Source organism: Aythya ferina (genome assembly GCF_964211825.1).
Source record: "Aythya ferina genome assembly, chromosome: 15".
Classification (NCBI taxonomy): domain Eukaryota; kingdom Metazoa; phylum Chordata; class Aves; order Anseriformes; family Anatidae; genus Aythya; species Aythya ferina.
The window spans coordinates 11,603,851-11,622,205 of record NC_140314.1 but is presented as its reverse complement, the minus strand read 5'-3'; the positions used below and the strand labels follow the sequence as shown (position 1 = coordinate 11,622,205).

General features: G+C 46.2%; 1 protein-coding gene and 1 long non-coding RNA gene across 3 annotated transcripts in view; one reads left to right on the top strand and one right to left on the bottom strand.

Annotated features, from left to right (window-relative positions):
- Positions 1-3,471, bottom strand: part of LOC311445263 — a 72,772-nt gene extending 69,301 nt beyond the window's left edge. The window contains exon 1 of the long non-coding RNA XR_014698325.1: positions 296-3,471. This is a non-coding gene — a long non-coding RNA (uncharacterized lncRNA). The remainder of the gene's footprint in view (positions 1-295) is intronic.
- The window catches only part of ADCY9 (adenylate cyclase 9), an 82,414-nt gene extending 74,378 nt beyond the window's left edge, over positions 1-8,036 (top strand). For both annotated transcript variants that reach the window (XM_084537165.1, XM_084537164.1), the window contains one exon: positions 5,877-8,036. In XM_084537165.1, the coding sequence (XP_084393291.1) occupies positions 5,877-7,065 (1,189 nt within the window). In that variant the 3' untranslated portion in view covers positions 7,066-8,036. The remainder of the gene's footprint in view (positions 1-5,876) is intronic.
- The last annotated feature ends 10,319 nt before the right edge of the window (positions 8,037-18,355 follow it).

The following is an 18,355-nucleotide window of genomic DNA, read 5'->3' as shown; positions in this document are numbered from 1 at the left end:
AATAGAAACATTTTCAACCAATTACATGTAGTAAAAGTTTGCATCCATAGTAATACACTTGGGAATTCAACAAATTGGTCCAGCAAGTTGTGTTTAAGCTCCTTGTGTACCTAATTTCCTTTCCAGAAGACCTGAGTATGATGAAAAATCATCAGAGAGCTAATGCTGCAGTTGCTGAATTGCATAATGCTATTTTCTTTTTTAATTTTATTTGTAAGAAATAGAACTATGGAGGAGCTGTATAAAATAGCACCTGTTCTTCCAGTAGTAGCTGTTTTTAAAGCACTATCTGTACATCTTGAGCTTTTTTTTTTTTAATTGTTTTGTTGATTTGCACAATTTGGAAGCATGCAGAGTTAGATGTTACCCACAGCTGGGCAGCTGAGAATTCCCTGGTGTAGAGAAACGTCAGCAGAAAGAGCAGACTGTGAAGCCAGCTGCCTTCACCAGGACGGAGACATGCAGGCAATGACAGTCTGCGTGCTGTCTGTCACCCGGAGCTCACTTAGGCAGCACAGCACGTACTGTCATTGAGAGCAAATGAAATTGTAGCCCCCAGACTTCTAAACCAACAAACAAAAATGTTTTACTGGGTTATGAATAGCCCCTTATAGATCAGCGAATTAAAGATTCACTCTAATTATTTCAGTGCTGAATTCCCTGTGATTTTATTGCGAGTTTTTCTTCTACCATTTTAAGTGTTTTTACTAGTTGTTGGTATTAGAAAAATGTGTTTTCTAATTGCACATTTGGGGGCAATACTGAGGTGATGTTGTGCTCGAATGAACTAATGACCGTATGAACAAGTTGACTAAGTAATTCATTTAAACCAGTGTGTATTCAAGAGGATGTTGCTTTTGCTGTATGTATCAGAAAAAAAAAAAAAAAAAAAAACAGTATTTACTTTTAAAAATTATCTACACAAAGTGCTATGTTAGTTTAGCAAAAATGTGTGTGTTGTAAAGACAGGGAGATGGTAACTAAGCTTTCTTATTAGATTTATTCACCAAGATGATAAAATTTAATACAGTGGTATTTTTTTACATGGGTTTTCCTTTCTTATGGCTTTGATTGAAGATCAAAGATGAAAGATAACTTCATTTTCAGAAGGGAATTCCAGTTCACTAAACCCAGAAGGGCTGAAAAGTTAAAGCCAAAAAACAGAGGTTGCTCAGTTTTTGTAGGCCAAAACACTGGAGGGAATTTGCTGAAAATGCAATGTACAAAATATTGAAGTGTGGTGATCACTGAAGGTAATGTCTTAGGATTAACCTGAATTTAAATCTTCAGTGTTGTATTATTAGTTTGTGAAAAGGCCTAAGCTTTTATGTTGCTCAGAATTACAAATGTCTTGGCCACCATTGACAACAGCTTAACAGGCTCCTGACCAGCTGCTAATCACTAATAAATAATTCATTCTGCCTTAAATAATTGACAACCCTGTCTTCAGTTCCACGACTGTTTGTATATCATTGTTTATTAGGAATCTGTCAAAAAAGAGCTGTCAAGCATTGTTTACATGCAAACATTTTTATTTCAAGAACGTATCATGTAACTTCTAACTCATGATAAATAAAGGTAAAAGTAGATAAAACCAAACCACGTAGAGGTCGTTACTGCAAGCAGGCATGGAGTACACTCTACCTGCTTTGCAAATTGTAGCCTGTGATTTAGATTCTAAATAAAGCAGTGACCAAAACATCTGGCTCACTAAACATTTCTAAGCTTAAAATTAAGCTTTCTACTGTGAGATGCGTGGTATTTGTATTTTGCCTGTCATTCTTTCAGTCAGAGAAAAAATGCAGGTACATGGTGCACGTGTAAATATTGCACAGCGCCGTCCTTCCTGCGGGCAGCGGCAGCTTTGTCGGGTGGTGGTTTGTTGGTCACCATCTCTGGTTTAATGCAGGAACTGTGTCACACCAGTGCGATGTTTGAGAGTGGCTTAGGCTCCTCTGATCTGAAGCTGTCCAAACTTAGGAAGTGATGTAATGCTTCTCTGGTTTGGAAGTTAAAAGAGAGAACTAGGAGTTAATCCTATTCTACTTCTACTGTTGATTTGCAACAGAATTTGGTAGCTTGGGGCTCTTTTTAATGTGCATCGTTATATACCACAGTTTTAGAGTTATGTGCAAACATATTTTTCCCTTTTTCCAGGTGGTGTACCAATAAAAAGTTGAAACTCCCTTATCCTAACAAACATTTACGCTGTTCATTTCTGATTAGTATAGATAAACAAAAAAGATCCCTTGGTCACCCAAATCAGAGCAAAAGCTTTTCCTTAGCTCTGAGAGGGCAAGACAAACTTTTTATTTGCATGCCTTTCATGAAGCCATTCCCTGCTCTTGATCAAGAATTGAGATAATAATTAATATTGCTTGGGAGGAAAGGTACTAGTAATGGTAATGAAGTCTTAGCACAGAGTTCATCTCTGGACTGTCTATGCTGTGCTCAGTAAATCAAAATATGGAATTTGCCTCCTTTTCCAGACAGACCAGTTCATCAGCCCCAAAGAGGTATTACTGCACTTGGTCTTCTAAGCAAGAAATATTTATTGTTTTCATTCATTTCTTATCTGAGAGCAGATAAAGTATATTGTCGCAGCCTGTAATGGCTCAAGGAGGAACACTGATAGGCTACTCAAGGTGGAAGACTATAATTGCTTGATGATAGGGTTTTTTTTATATGCCTCCTCTTTATGTTCTTCATTGAAAGCAGCTGTTTGATTTCCTTTTTCCGTGCTGTTCCACCATTGCATTCTTTTTTAAGATTTAGCAGGCATGCATCCACTTTAAATATAGTAAGAAATCCAAATCCAAACATAGGTTACTGGCTCAGAAGCAAAATGGCTTTCCAAAAATCTTTATAAGTAGAAAGCCATTATCTTTATGATTTGTGATCAAGCCAAAGGAGATTCTATCTCCGGAGCTCTCACTTGTTCCATATTCAACACACAGGCTGAATGAAGATGCCAAGTTAATAGTTAGGCATCTGTGCCAGGAAGTGCTTCAACAGTTTGAGTTAAAGAAACATTGACAGCTTAAGATTTCGGTCTGAATGACTTTTAAAATTAGTTTTCTGCTGCAACACCTCATGAAAAGTAGAACTTAAAAGGATTTGGTTTTGTGTGATCCGTTCGTATATAGAGGTGTGGGTTTTTTTCTTCCTTGCATTCTAAAGGGCAGCTTTGGACGGAGGGTCATCTTTGCTAACAGGCTGTGAGGTGGTTTAAAGCCCTGTAGGTCCTGTAACCTATTCTCTGCAATGTCCAGAAATTTGATTTTCAAATGAGTAGGAAGTAAATGTTTCCTCCTTCAGGTTAGTATTGTGGCTTTTTGTACTAATGCTTGTAGCAGTCGCATAGGGATCAAAAATGCCTGCTCTGGAAAAGATACTGCACCTTCTCTTTTGAGATACTAACCCATTACCTTATTAATGAAATCAGGTCAGCTTACAAGTGAGTCACTCTCATTTCAAATGCAGATCTCTAAGGTTGTACACCCACGTGGGAAACAAGGTCAAGCCGGTGCTTGAGGAGATGATTGAGAGCTCGCAGATGCCAGTGCTTCAGGAGCTGTGAATGGGAGGCAGGAGTTTGTTCTTAAAAGGCATCTCTAGCGTTTGATACGGGCCACTTTTTGTAACGGAAAATGTATGGTGCCCTTCTTAATTTATTTACGAGGAATTACAGAACCAAGGACTATTTTGTACAATAAAAACTAAATAAAAAGCCTCTAATGACTTAAATAAATCCCTGTGGCAGGGCTGTTTGATGTTAGAGCAGACTATCTGAATCAAACTCGTGTACTCTCAAAGGAGTAACTTGGCATTGCTCAGATCTGCCGGCAGATCTCTTTCCACAAGATATGGAAAATAATCAACTGTTTTGAAAAGAACCTGAATCATGCTTCTTGACTGAGATTCATTCCTCACCTCCTCCAGCTTTCTTTATTTAAAGAGATCTTTACTCTTACCTATCCTCTCTTGTTCTGTTCTCTAAGCACATCAAATTTGGCGGATATTTTGCTACCTGCTAAAGAGGCAGCAAGGCGTGTATTTTAGAAATTCTTACTATTCCAGTCATTGATTTATTTTTTTTTTGATGTCAAACCAATAAAATGAATATGCCTTCACTTCTCTTGGGAGAAGTATATTTATGGTTGGGAAAATATATATATATATATATATATATATATATATATATTATATATATTAATTCCCAACATAATACGTAGCCTTACCTTTAATCTGAAATGTGACCTGTAAGCTCTCTATTGTAAATACTTGCAGAAACTTTTTTCTCTCCTATAGGCTTACTATGATAAAATTCAATAGATAAATATACCAAAAAAAAGACCATAGCACAGAATAAAATGTGTGTATTCATCTGTATCACAACTGTGCGGGGTTTGCTTCATCATACCTTTCTGGCTATACTGTGCAATCAAATATTTGAGAAAGAACTTCCAAAAAAAGAAATAGGGTCTGGAATGTAGCTCAGTTGCTAAAACATTTGCTTTGATTTCAGAAGTGGAAGCATGTCCCCTACGGACATAAAGAAACAAACTGAACATTGAAATGTTTTCACATTACAGAAACAAATTTAAAGTCTTCTTTACTTGAACTGTTGCTACTGTTGTGCTTTGAGGTTTTGATGTCTTTTTGCTAACATACCTTCATAAGAGGAACACAAACAGACGCTGAGATACAGATTGCATTTCTCTTTTTGAAGAATAAAGGTTGAGGTGATGCTTTCCCTTATCAGACCATTTCTTAACTTGAGAAACCCGAGCATGTGTCTGCACATATCAAGTCTTACACTTTGGCATAAGAAAGTTCATAGGAAAAAAAAATTCAGTTAAATGACTCCGGAAATCTCTGCATGCCAATCTGTCTGGGTTTAGACTTAGTTTCCAGCATTGCATAGGTGGTGTCTTCTCAGACTAAATATGTCTTCACATCTCTCCAGAAAGTTGAGACTGTGGACTGCAGATGTCTCCTTGCTAAGGGCTGTTTGGCACTGGAAGCGTACTCTGTCAGTGCTTCATAATCTGCACAGGCAGTCAACGAATTGTCAAAAGGATTTGAAATATTGCTCTTAATCTATATGAGCCTTGATTTTTATTTTTTAATTTTTTTTTAATCTTGGTATTCTGAGAAACTTTCCATCTCCACCATAAAAAGCTTCAGTGGTTGTAAAGTGCAAAAGATGTCAACCCAGAGCTCCATATTCAGCGCTTTCATGCAGGAGACATGATGTTCTTCACGAAGCATCTTGTACAGGGCTATCTTCTTCCAAAACCTTGACACGTTAACGTTAAAGGCACACTGCAAAGGTTGTCTTTGATGAGGAGACGAGGGAAAAGCTCGAAAAATCTAAAGTGAATGTTTCTAAATATTGGAAGTGTGTACAAAGAAATTATAAACACGCCAGTTACACACACTAACGCACGCAGCTGTAGACAGACATGTACATGCATGTATCTAAACACACAGCCATTATTAAGCCTTTATTTATATGTATTTACATGTAGTGTTTATATAGAATAGTATTTATATAGTTATATGTAGTATTTATATAGAACAATAACTGTCTCCTTAGTGAAATCTTTATAACAGGACCAATGTAAAGGTGGGCCAATTTCTGTGTTGCTAAACCCGATGGTATCCCTTTAAGGAAGTACTTGGTGAGTTTAAGAACGAAATTAATTCTTTAGCAAGCTTAGTAGCAGATAAAGTTTTAAAGGCATATTTTCTAATTTGGTATGTAGCATACACTTCCAACAATTTTCTTGTAGTGTAGGAGCAGAAATTGCAGTGCCCTGACCATGTTTTTAAATGCACCTTTCTTGTTCTTCCCTTTCTTCTGCTTCCAGCTCCAGGAAGAGTCCGTGCAACAGTTCGGTGCCAAGTGACATGAAGAGGCCAGCAGACCTCATCGGTCAGGAAGTGATTTTGGTTTTTTTCCTTCTGCTCCTCCTGGTCTGGTTTCTGAATCGGGAGTTTGAGGTCAGTTACCGCCTCCACTACCATGGGGATGTGGAGGCCGATCTTCATCGCACCAAAATTCAGAGCATGAGGGATCAAGCTGACTGGTTGCTGAGGAATATTATTCCCTATCACGTGGCTGAGCAGTTGAAGGTTTCCCAGAGCTATTCCAAAAACCATGACAGTGGCGGAGTAATCTTTGCTAGTATTGTGAACTTCAGTGAGTTCTACGAAGAGAACTACGAAGGAGGCAAAGAGTGCTACAGAGTCCTGAATGAACTGATTGGGGATTTTGATGAGCTGCTAAGCAAACCACATTACAGCAGCATTGAGAAAATCAAAACAATTGGGGCAACCTACATGGCTGCTTCAGGGCTGAACACATCGCAGTGTCAGGACAACAACCATCCCCATGGACATTTGCAGACCCTTTTTGAATTTGCCAAAGAAATGATGCGAGTGGTGGATGACTTCAACAACAACATGCTGTGGTTTAATTTTAAACTTAGGATTGGCTTTAACCATGGCCCTCTCACTGCTGGGGTCATTGGCACCACCAAGTTGTTGTATGACATTTGGGGTGACACTGTGAACATTGCTAGCAGAATGGACACCACTGGCGTAGAGTGTCGTATACAGGTGAGTGAGGAAAGCTACCGCATCCTGAACAAGATGGGGTATGACTTTGACTATAGGGGGACAGTCAATGTGAAGGGGAAAGGTCAGATGAAGACCTACCTGTACCCAAAATGCATGGACAATGGGATCGTGCCACATCACCAGTTGTCTATATCCCCAGACATTCGGGTTCAAGTGGATGGCAGCATTGGGCGATCTCCAACTGATGAGATTGCCAACCTGGTGCCTTCTGTACAGAATTCTGATAAGATAGCCCATGGCACAGATAACTCAGAAACCAAGGACATTCTTCCTTCCTCCAAGAAGCTCCAGAAAGATTCGATGAAAGCAGAAGAGAGGTGCAGGTTTGGCAAAGCTGTAGAGAAGACTGACTGTGAGGAAGCGGGAACTGAGGAGGTCAATGAACTGACAAAGCTAAATATCTCTAAGAGTGTATGATGCACTGTCAGAGTTGCATGAAGTGCTCTGTCAATAGAAACACAAAGACATTTGCAATTGGCAGTTTTCTTTTTCAAGAGAGACCTTCTCAACACCTGGGTTGTACGTTTGTTTTCATTTCAGCGCCTGATGCTGTGTGGATCACAGCTCTTCAGGGCTTGTTTTCATCCATCTCTCTCCTCCATGCCCCAAATCACATCCCAAGCTCCCCAGCTCCCTGTGCAACCATCTTACAGCTGAGTAGAGGATATTAAGTGCCTTCAGATATACTCCATTGGACTCCCTGTCAAGGTACAGAGGCCCCAAGTGAAATCATAGCTTTGGGTATTTATCTAATTTTAAAGAAAAGAAAAGCTGTGGTTATATCATTTTTATTGTTGTTTCTCACAAAACACTTTTTTTGGCTAATGCAACTCCTTGGGTTTTTTATATCTATCTGAACAATGTTTTACTGTTATCAGACCTTTTGTATGTAAACACACAGACAAATGTGCATGTATCTACCATATGAGACTGACATAAAGTGCCAGTAACGTACCACAAAAGAATGTCTTGGCAAGGGGGTGACACAATTTTACTTTGTGTTGGGCTGGAGGAGGAGTTCTGCAGTGGCTCAACATTTAGTTAGAGTAGGCTGAACAACTGCTGTAGTTTTATTCTCCTTTACCAATGCTTTCTTCAAACTTAATGTGCCATTGTGTGCTTTGGATACACTTCTTTTCCATATAGCCAATGAGTTACTGATATGTGGGAATGGAATAAGGGTTCGGACTTCACCAGCTCTCAGGACAGGCTTCCAGAAGCAGACAAGCGACCAGAAGAGCGTTACAATTCGGGTTTTGTGTGTCTGAAAGGGTTTTAGGTTGCTCCGCACCCTAGCTGAATTGGCAAAGGTAGGTGAAGTTGGTGTCTCTAAGCTGGTCTGATTTGAGAGAGAGAAAAGTTAAATAAATGTTTTGGAGATGCCGTTATTTATTTATTTATTTTATTTCTATTCTTATTTTGTTTTCATTTTTGTTTTTTTTTGCGGAAGGGATCAGGAGAGATGAGTCGTTAATTGGTTTAACAAGAGTAGTGGGATAGCGTTTCAGCCTCTTTGGACTACCAACCACTGTGAGGATGTTGTTACCCAGGCAATATTTGTTTCAAAGCTGGTGAAACGTCCGAAGCCACCAAACGCAGTTGGGCATCCCAGCTTCCCTCTGTACTGAACTAATGGTGCTGCACAATATTTTTTCAGGATTTGCCCCCTACACTGTGCTTTTGCAGCAGGGAATAGAACAGCATGCTCCCTGCGTGCCACTGAAAGCAGGAATAGGGAAAGAGTCCTTCGTTGCGAGCTGAGAAGCACAACAATTTCCCAGTCCTGCAGGTGACTTTGTGCAGGTCCTCGTGATCGGAGATCTGCTTGCACAGAGGTAACTGCAGGAGTGGGGCCTCAAACGATACTGGTCTGCCCTCTGCATGCTTCCATCACCTCACCCACTTACATCTGATGCCCCACTTTGGATATTATTACCTGTTCAGCTATTCGAGTTTAACAACCTTGCAACACCAAATAAGATTAAAAGAATTTTTGCGCCTGAAATAAGTTCTTTAGCCGGGGACGAGCTGGTGAAATGCAATGCTGTGCTGTCTGCGTATTGGTATGTGTTTTAATTCTTTCTTTCTGTCTGACCTGAAATCAGAATATATTGATGCTTCGTTTTATTCCCGATGCAATTTTTGGAGTTTGAGTAATAAATATACACATCGTGACGTTCCCATTCAGCCATCTGAGATCCATCTACACTCCATGGTGAGCACAGAGCCCTTGAAGCCTTTGTCAATTGTAAATCTAGGAGGTTTCTGGATCTCAGTTACCTTAAACAAGACTCTGCACACTGTTCTCACAAAACCTGCTGTTTATGCATCTCTAAATTGCATTGGATACAAAAGCTGTTTAAAGTGAATCTTACTCGCTCAATCTCCCAGCACACACAAAAAAAGGGGGTGCTCATCCCTGTGCCACAGATGCCGTAGCCTCGTTCGGGGCTATTCCTGACAAGCAACAATAGGAAGTTGTTTTTAGTAGTGCAACGTTCTACAGCAGCCTGCCTTCCCACTCGATTAGAACTAGTCCCCTTCCCCTGTAGTGGGTTGCACTTCCAACTTTCAGGTAGTATAACTCTGCAAATACCTCTTGCATCCGACGAATGTATTCTTGAAACCATTTCTAGGATTCTCCTTACAGTGAAGTCTATGTCAGTATTTCTTTTCTTACAGTAGGGGAGTTCACGTGGTCCAGAATTGTTTACATGCCTTCTAGTGTTATATTCGGGATCTCGAAGTGGTTCAGCCCTTTTCCCCTTTCCCTTCTTTCTCCCCGTTTTACAGACAGCTCTGCCCAGGGTTCAGTACCATTTCTCTCTCGCTGACCCCCTGCTTTGTCGGGAGCCCTGTGCGGGGACCTCTTGCCACCAGCCAGGTTTGCACCGCGTGGAGCCTCTGAAATGGGCAACGCTGCTGTGCTGCGGGAGCACTGCAGGTGGCTGCTAGCGTTCAGATACCAAAAAATGCAATACCACGGGTTCGTTATTGTCGGTATTAAGCGAATGAAATGGCAGAGGACAGAAATGGGGTTGGGCTCTGAAGCTGGGGGCTGCTGTCTGCTGCAGCCTCCGCCGCCTCCTTCAGAGGTCAGCGCCTCGTCGTAGCACAGCGAAGGAACAGGATCGGGAAGCCAAGCTGTCGGCCTGCGCTTTGAACAGCCAGATTTTCACAGGCACAGGGAGACGCTTGCTTTTTGTTGGGAAATGGTGGGGGTTGAACCTTTGCGCCTTCCCTTGACGCCTTTGAAAAGATGTCCCGGTGCTCACAGAAATTGTTCTGCGGGCGTTTGTAACGGTGCTGGGCTGCATCTCGCCGTGCCCCGGAGCTGGCCCTGCCACACGTGTGCTTGTGGGAGGCCTCAAGCGAAGCCGGTGTCATTGAGATGTCCCTCCTGCTTGCCCTGCTGGTGCCACCGCCATTCAGACATGGGGTGGAAGCTGCAGGGCTGAACAGAGAGCTGGAGGTGTGTTCTGCATGCAGTCAGCATAGTGCTGTGCTCTGGTTTTGGGGTGTCTTCGTGCTGATCGTTTCAAAACTACCCAGAGAGGGGGAAAAATTGCTGCGTGTTTGCTGGGCTGGGGCTGCCTTCAGCTGCAGGTCTCTTGTGGGAGCTGCTCGGGAGCACAGAGTGAGGAGCAGGATGGTGAGCGTGCCCTGCAGCGGCGTCTTCATCTGCTGCCAACGCACAGAAATGCTGACTTTCTTGCAGCTGCTTCTGTGAAATTGAATTGATTTCTCATTTAAAAACACGTAAATGGCGTTCCTGTTGATTTACTTCTGGTGTTCGTGATTTGGAGACAGGACCAGAGCTGCCTGTTGTTTCCCACAGTTTGGTGCCATCCCCTTTGGCCGAACCAAGCAGGCACAGTTGGACTTTGAGGAGACAAAACGGGGGCTGAGAGGATGCCCCCAGCGTGGAAGTGGCACAAACCTCTCCCAGAGCCAGGTCAGCGTCAGCTGGCACCAGGAAAAGGGCAAAATGTAACTAGTTGGGTACTTAGGGCTTATAATTGCTGAACTCTAACTTGTTTCTAAACCTTTAATTCTGAATACAACAGCCATGTTTAAAAAAAAAAAAAAGTTGTAAGGGAGCAGTTGTGCACTTCATGCCTTTATGTTGCAATATCGCAGAGCCTGGGAGTGCCTGAGGTTGGTTATAACCCAGTCGGCTGCGTAACTGAACAACTTGGGGGGGTTTACCAAATTTAAGGACTGCGTCTGTTTTCTCTCTGCTTTCATACGGGATTTCTCTGGCTCAGTCTGGGTGACCTTGAGTATTAGAGACCATGCAAAAGCAGAAGTTAATAACTAAAATGAAGTGAGGGGCTGCTGGTGTTGGGTTCAGGGAAGCAGAGCTCAGGAGGGCCCTTGTCCCCAAAACGCTCTGGGATGCTGAAAATGGAAGGATGCTTGCAGAGAGCACGTTTTGTTTGCTTGCTAAGCTTGAGGCTTCTTGGTTCGAAGCTATTTTGTGGGGAGGCATATTTGGAAAGGAATGTGGCCAAGCAAAAAATGAGAAACTCTGCTTGCTGTCGCAGCAGAAAAGAGACATGTGAGCGGGCAGGGGTCCTTGGTGGAGGGGCTGCCTGGTACACACGGAGGGTGTGGCTTTGCCTTGAAGTCTGGCATTTAGTTATAAAGCACTGTTTATTGATGTGACTTTCCCAGCTGCTGGAGATGTCATGGGGATGGTTTGGCTGGAAACAGAGTGATTTACGCACGGAAAGAAGAGCGGTGGATGCTAGAGATGCAGGGGTGCCCCAGCGCTGTCCAGCAACGTGCTGCAGCGCTGCTGCCTCGCAGGAGCAGCCCTGGGGTCGGCTGGCTCGGTGGGGTGGGAACAACCTGGGCTTGAGGCTCGATGGAACCGAGACCATCAGCACACAGCGCCTGCAGAATTTCGCCAAGTCCCATAAAAACAAAAATTTGGAAATGATAACCGCTGCATGCTGATTCCTGCAGACGTTCTGGCTGTGCCTATTTTAGTTTGAGGGGGGCAGTGGTCTGGTGACTCAGTCAGGAGCTGTGAAACCATGGACCATTTTCTGCTGAAATGTACCGTGCAGGAAAGCAGAGAGGCAGGAGGGTCTGCTGGTAGGAGTGCAGGACCCCGTACACCGGTGGATTTTTGTTTCAGTGGATTTTGGTGCTCTGTACGATGACGTTCGTGCTTCCAGCTCAGAAGGTGCCCACAGACCCCCAGACCCTTACCGCTGTCGCCAGAGCTGTGAAATCCCTTTGGTAGTTTCCAGGTTGCCTTTGGTGTCCTTGGTGCCCATGGGGGAGAGCAGCAGGGGGCAGCGGTCGGACGCACGGACAGGACTCGGCAGTGTTCCCCGTGACACCCCTGGCAGGTGACAGACCTCTGCAGGGTCTAGAGGTGGGTGCCTCTGTCCCCTGCAGCAGGGAGTCACCCGCAGCGTTCACCCACTGCTTCTGGGTGCTCCCGCGTGGCACAGGGTCCCCCAGCTCAGTTTTTCACGTGAAGCCATGCCCAGCTCCTCAGCTCGGGGGGCACTAAGCCCGTTTGCCAACTTCAGGAGGAGCGAGAGCCTTTCTCTAAGGAGGAGCGACCAACTTCCAGCCTTCACCTGCTACAGACTCGTGATTTATGGTTTCACGTGGCACGGAGCTCCCCTACATCTCCACTGCAGCAGGGGGCTGAGACTCCTGAAGCCATCCATGGGGTCTCTGGGGACATCCCCTCTCTTCGTGCTCATCCTCACGGGTGCTGTGCAGCCCCCTCGCGTCCTGCCGTAACTGCTGGCCTGGTGGCGAAATGTGGGGTAAGCAAACAGTGCTGCACAAAGCACCGAGCACGCTGATAACACAGAATCCCAGGGTCATCAAGGTTGGGAAAGACCTTCAGGATCTCCAAGTCCAACCAGCAGCCTGGCCTCACAATTCTCTGCTAAGCCACGTCCCGCAGGGATGGGGACTGGGCAGCACGCCCCGGTGCCTGGCCACCAGTGCTCAGATCAGTGAGGAAGGGGGAAGGTGGACGTGAGATGAGGTGTGGGTGCTCTGAAGGCTCATTTCTAATTTCCACGTTCAGTGACTTTGCTCGGCTGGAGCACGGGGAGGTTTGGGGTTTCTGTGTTAGGATAAGGGAGCCTGAAAACAGCCGCAGTTTGTGAAGCTGCTGTAATGCCACGCTCTGAACTCTGTCCTCTGAGCAACGCGGCGGGTTTTGTCAGCAGCCATCAGGCACCCAGGAGCTTGCTGGCTTTGTCTTTAAATTAGAGTTCATTAAAAATCAAATGTCAGACTCTGAATAGGCTCAAGCAGTAACTAAAATCACTGCGGAATCTGATTTGTGTTACCAGTGGCTCAGCTGGAGCGTTGCTGGGGGGTTAGGGGTGCTGAGTGAAGCTCTGTGGAATAACAGCAGTGCGGGTTTTCTTCAGAAAACCCTTTTTAAGCCTTGAGCAGAGGAGCTAAACTTTTGTCTTCAGCTAAGGAAACTGGCTATACAACTTAGAGAAATGTTTCCTTTTTACATTCAAGAGGCAATATTAGATTTTAAGATTATTTTGGGAAAACAAAAACAAAAACAGGTGGGTAGAAGACATTCAAAGCTTTTTTTCCCTGGTTCTTTAGTGCAGCTGCTGTCCATTAGTTGGCCAGGAGAGGTGCAGGGGCGCGAGCTGTCCCACCTGCGGTGCGATGCGGGTTGTGGGGAGCCACTGTTCTGCACACATCGTGGGGCTGGACGCTGGTGCAGGGGGAGCAGTCGCTCATTTTATTGTTCTGGAAGGGCCCCGAGGCTGCTGCATCGGCTTCTCACACTGTAGCCCTCGGTCTTACTTTGTACATGTTTTACTCTGTTCTTGCACTGGTCTTTGGCTTGCTGTAGCAGCGCGTATTTTCATCTCTAGATGTTGCAGCATTCGCTGAATCTGAAGAACTGCAAAGACAGCAGTGGCTGGGATCAGCTTCTAAAATGTCAAGTTTCAGCTCTTTGACTGGTGCTGCCCTCGCCTAGCTCGTCATCCGTGGTCACTTGAGCCACTGTGTACCCGAGGTACCTGGCCAGGCTCTGGGTTGCTCCGCAGCTTGTGTGGTTTTGAGCTTTCTGAGGATATTAACGCATTCGTCTCAAAGTGACTTTCTCAATTTTTACTCTTTTCTCCCTTACTTACTAATGAGTTTGCCTGTTTCTAAATTCATGCATTGGCTGAATATTAGCGCGCGATTCAGAGATTGTTTGTATTCTTTGGTTGTGGCTCAGGGCAGGAAGAAATGCAGCGCGTGGGGCAGCGATGAACCGAGGGGAGGGTGTGCAGCAGGAAGGCGCCTGCCTCTTCAGCATCCTTGACTCTTTGCCTTGATTCCAGCAGGAGCAGCGTTTCGTTTGGGGTTTATCTGAGAGGTGAGCTGGGTACCTCCGTCTCGCTGGTGCCCCCAGGAGCATCCCAGGGAGGGTTTTGGTGGTATCGCAGCACTTTGCTGGGCACCAGGGTTGCCTCTGGGCTGTCTCCAGCACCTGCAGTGGTTTTCTCCATGCATAGAGGTTTGGGACTCCCCCACCACCAGAGTGCCCTTCCCAGATTTCATTTGTCACTGCTAGTTTTCTGAGGCCGTGCTGAGATACACATGCGCATGCGTGTACGTGCCGAGACAGAGACTTGTTGCACCCTCCTGCGAGTACAGCTTCCAACTTCCAAAGTAATAAACTCTTTAAAGCCAAGAGCCTTAACGACTCCCACCGTCTGCTGAGAGACAAAGCACAGGTTCAGGTTTGTGCCGAATACTTAGGAATTTTTAGCCATGGATGTCTCCTGTCCGTGAGGAGGTAACAGGAGCATCCAGAGACGTGAAGGACCTCGGCGGCGCTCGCCGAATCCACCAGGAACACGTAGAAAGGCTCCCCCGGTGCTCTCAGGAAAGCCACCTCGCTCCCGCAGGGCTTGCCGTCACATTGCATTTCTCATAACAGCTCCTTTCTGTGAAATGCTGCTTTTAACCTGGCGTCAAAGCTTTCTGGTGGTGGTGGGGCTGGCCACCTCTTTTCCCGTTCGGCCCCACCACGGGGCAACCCCACGGTGTCGGTGCCGGAGCCGTGGTGGGGTTTGGCCAGGTGGAAGCGAGGAACCCAGATCCGGCAGGGCCGCTGCCTTGACGTGGTACGGAGACTTCAGCGCTGCCCGTCCTTGCCTAAGCACACGTGGAGATTGTATGGAAAGTGTTAAACGTTCATTGAGAACAGTTTCCAGTTCAGGAAAAAAAAAAAAAAAAAAAAAAAAGGCAAATGAAAACATTTTAAAGTATCCAGGTTAGCTGGAAATTGTTTCTTCATGACGTCTTTGTTTTCTTTCTCTTCCCATCCTAGCAAGGGCCGTGCTCACACTACCTTCTCCCCTCCCTTTCTGCAGAACGACAGAACCGCGCTGTTTACAAGCGCCCTGCGGGGAAGCTCGGCGCTTCTGCCGGGTCGCTTTGCTGGGGGACGGGGCTTCCGCGCAGCGGCTTCACTGTAAATACTCTGCATATGCTTCGTTGGCAAAGCAGAAATGGAGAAAAGTTGTATCTGTGAAATATTAAGCTATATATGTATATAGATAAACCGCGTATTATCTCTGACTCGTTACTACGGATCTGTAATCAATTGTATATTAAACTGTTTTACTGTACGGCAGATCATTTCACGCTATCTTAGATGTAGACAAGCTGAGAACGTAATTCACAATACACTATGTCAACTTAAAATTTGTTTGCTTTTTTATTTTTGCTTCAGCACAACTTCAAATGCAATCTCGTGCCATTTGCACATTGTTTCAAAGTATAATAGTTTGGAACAGCATTTTTTTTGAGCCCTTTGTTTTGGATCTGGCATCTTGCAATGTTTCTTTGATAAATCATGAAACCACCAAGTTAATTTTTGATTAGGTGCATATTTAGACGGCGTTTTGAATGCTGAAGGAATTTGTCACGTAGCCCAGAGCACAGGCCCGCTGCACTTCGGTGCGTAGCTCAGCACGGCCGCCGTGCCCCCAGCAGCGGCTCAGGAGCAGGATCAGGAGCAGGATCCCCCCGCTTCGTCCTCGTCTCAGCGCTGCTCCGGGGCCTCGGCCACATCTCTGCGGCAGGGACAGCCCAGGGCTCGGTGTGCTGGGGAGCTCATCGCGGTTGAAGTTGGGCATGGATTTAAGACAGACATTTTTTCTTTAGCAAACAGCCTGGATGGTTTATTCTGCAAATTATTTTAATCTGCTTTAACAGTGGAGCAGGACGTTGTTATTCCGGAGCAAGAGTCCACAGGACAAGAAGTCACTTTTCCCAGGAGTGGTTGTCTGTGAAGACGAGCCTTGACGTTTCTGAGATGCGAGTCCGGCCGGCAGAAAGAGGTGAACGTGTTGTGTTGGGCTGCCATGGGCAGTGGAGTCTGTGTCCGCCTCCCTTGAAGCATCCCATTGTGTTTTCACTGGGTGTCATGGGGAGACAGACTTGTCGGAGGACCGTCCTGAGCCCTGGCAAAGCAAGGCCTTGAGCTGGAAGATCTGAAGGCTGCCTCTGGGTCCGTGCTCATCCGCTGTACCAGCGAGCTCAGGTGCCCGCAGTCACCGTGTCCATCACCACCGAACCCTTCCCTGCCCCTGGGCGCTGAGGACGGGGCTGTGCTGAGCCTCTCGTGGGGTTCAGCCAGACACCGTGTTCAGGAGCCTCAGGTTCCCTTTCCTCTACTGCCCATCGGGCTGCAGCAGCGTCGCACCACGAGCTTTGTCCTGGAACCACGGAGAGGTGAAATTTGTTCCCCCTGAGGGTGTTGATTTATTGCTTTCCCCCTGTATTTTAAATACATTTTCTTTCTGAAGACGAGGTAAGTATCAGAGCACACGTCATGCGCGTGGTGCGACTCGCTCTGCAGCCAGCAGCCAGCGGCTGCACCACGACACTCGATGGCAACCCGGGGTTTTGTGCCAATGTGCAAATTTAGGCGATGCTCGAGTGTGCCTGGGTGTTGGCCTTCTGTTGTAGGTGAAAACTGTTCCAATGTTATCCAGTGGGTTTTCTATTGTAGATCATGGTGATTGTGAACTGCCAAGGGATATTTTTTAATAAATCTTATAAAGGCATTTCAAATAAATCCAGCCCTTCTGTTTTCCTTTTCAGTTCTATGTTGTCTTCTCCCAAAGCTCCCCCATTTTTCAGTTTCCTGTCTTTCTCTGTTCAGGTCGCAGTGAAGGATGTGTTAGATGTATTTAAAGATACTGGCTTGTGTGTGTTTAGCGTAGTAGGGGACTTTGGGAATGAGAAAAGCCCCAAAATCTCCCAGGGCCGCATTCCGTTGCCGTTCCCAGGGGACCGTGGCAGGGGTGATGCCGTGTCCTTGGGACATCGCCTTGCGGGGGTCTCATGCCCCAGTAATGCCAGGAGCACAGGAAGCTCTGCAGCAGCCGGCTTCTTGCTTCTTCATGCATCAGGATCCCCCAGACACCTGGAACGTGAGTACTGGCTCGCTCCTTGCTCCCAGCAGCGTGGTGTGGAGGTCCCAGGCCGGCGTGCACTGCCCAGCTGTGCTGCTCTAGGGGTCAACTGTTCTGGAGGAGCCGCTGTTGCCTCCGGGGTAATGCAGAGATGCAGAAGCCCGAGCTGCCCCAGCGCTCGGTGCCGTGGCACCCAGAGCAGTCCCACCTCGCGGGGTGGCTGGCTGCCTGCTGCGCTCACCTGGCCTTCCTCTTGCCACCAGAAGTGCTGCTCAACCTTCTGGGAGGTGAGAACCTGAGTGCATCCTGCCCAGGAGGGAGCAGGGACGTGGGTGCCCTCCAGCTCCAGCAGCGTGGAAGGTGGTCAGGGAGTGGCGATGCTGCCCCTGGCCCTGGGGTCTCCTTGGGCTTTCCCCAAGGAGCCCGGGCTGGGCTCCTCACCCTGGGAACTGGTTTTGATTTCCATGGTGCTAAAAAATCTTTTCCTCCATCTCTGGGGCCAAATCTGTCTTCGGAGCAATATTTTATTCCCCGCTCTCCCTGGTTTCATAACGTTCAGTCCAGCCAAAGGCCTATAAGCGATTTGTGTTCAATTAACGTTGCCACTTAAGCACCCGCTCGTTGCGTCGCTCGGCGTGGGTTCACCACATCACTTGGGGGAGCGGGGACCTGCCAAGGATGCGCTCGGCCGCTGCGCAGCCCCTGGGGCCGGGCGGCTCGGGAATGCAGCAGGCTTTTGTTCTCACTTGTTAATCATTGTTTTGCTGTTGGTAACTGAGCTTTGTCGCTTTGTGGTGTCGAGCAGCAATTCTCATTTCACAGCTTTGCGGAGTTTATGGGAATTTAAGAGCTGGATGCAAATGAACTTCATTAATGTGCTTAATTATCTTATAAACCTCATTTCCATCTGTCCTGCATATGCTTTGTACTCGAAGCTTTAAGGCAAGCATCCACATCAGCGTGGCACGAGGCGGCTCTGAGCAGGAGCCCTTGGCGAGCACCAGGCTGCGCATGCGGCATTACCTGTGGGATGATTTGCTAAAGGCAAAACATAGAATAAAAAATGAAGAACACAGAAACTTCTCCGAGGTGTCCAAACTCCAGCCCCCACACCAGGGGGAATCCTGAAGCTTCAACACCTTGATGATGTACGTGGTTTTCAGCAGAAAGCTATTTTGTGTGTTTCCAAAGGTGCTGCTGTAGCAGTACTCCAGCAGCCATGGCCATAATCGCGATGGGAGCCATCCGTCCGTCTTGGCAGCGAATCCCCA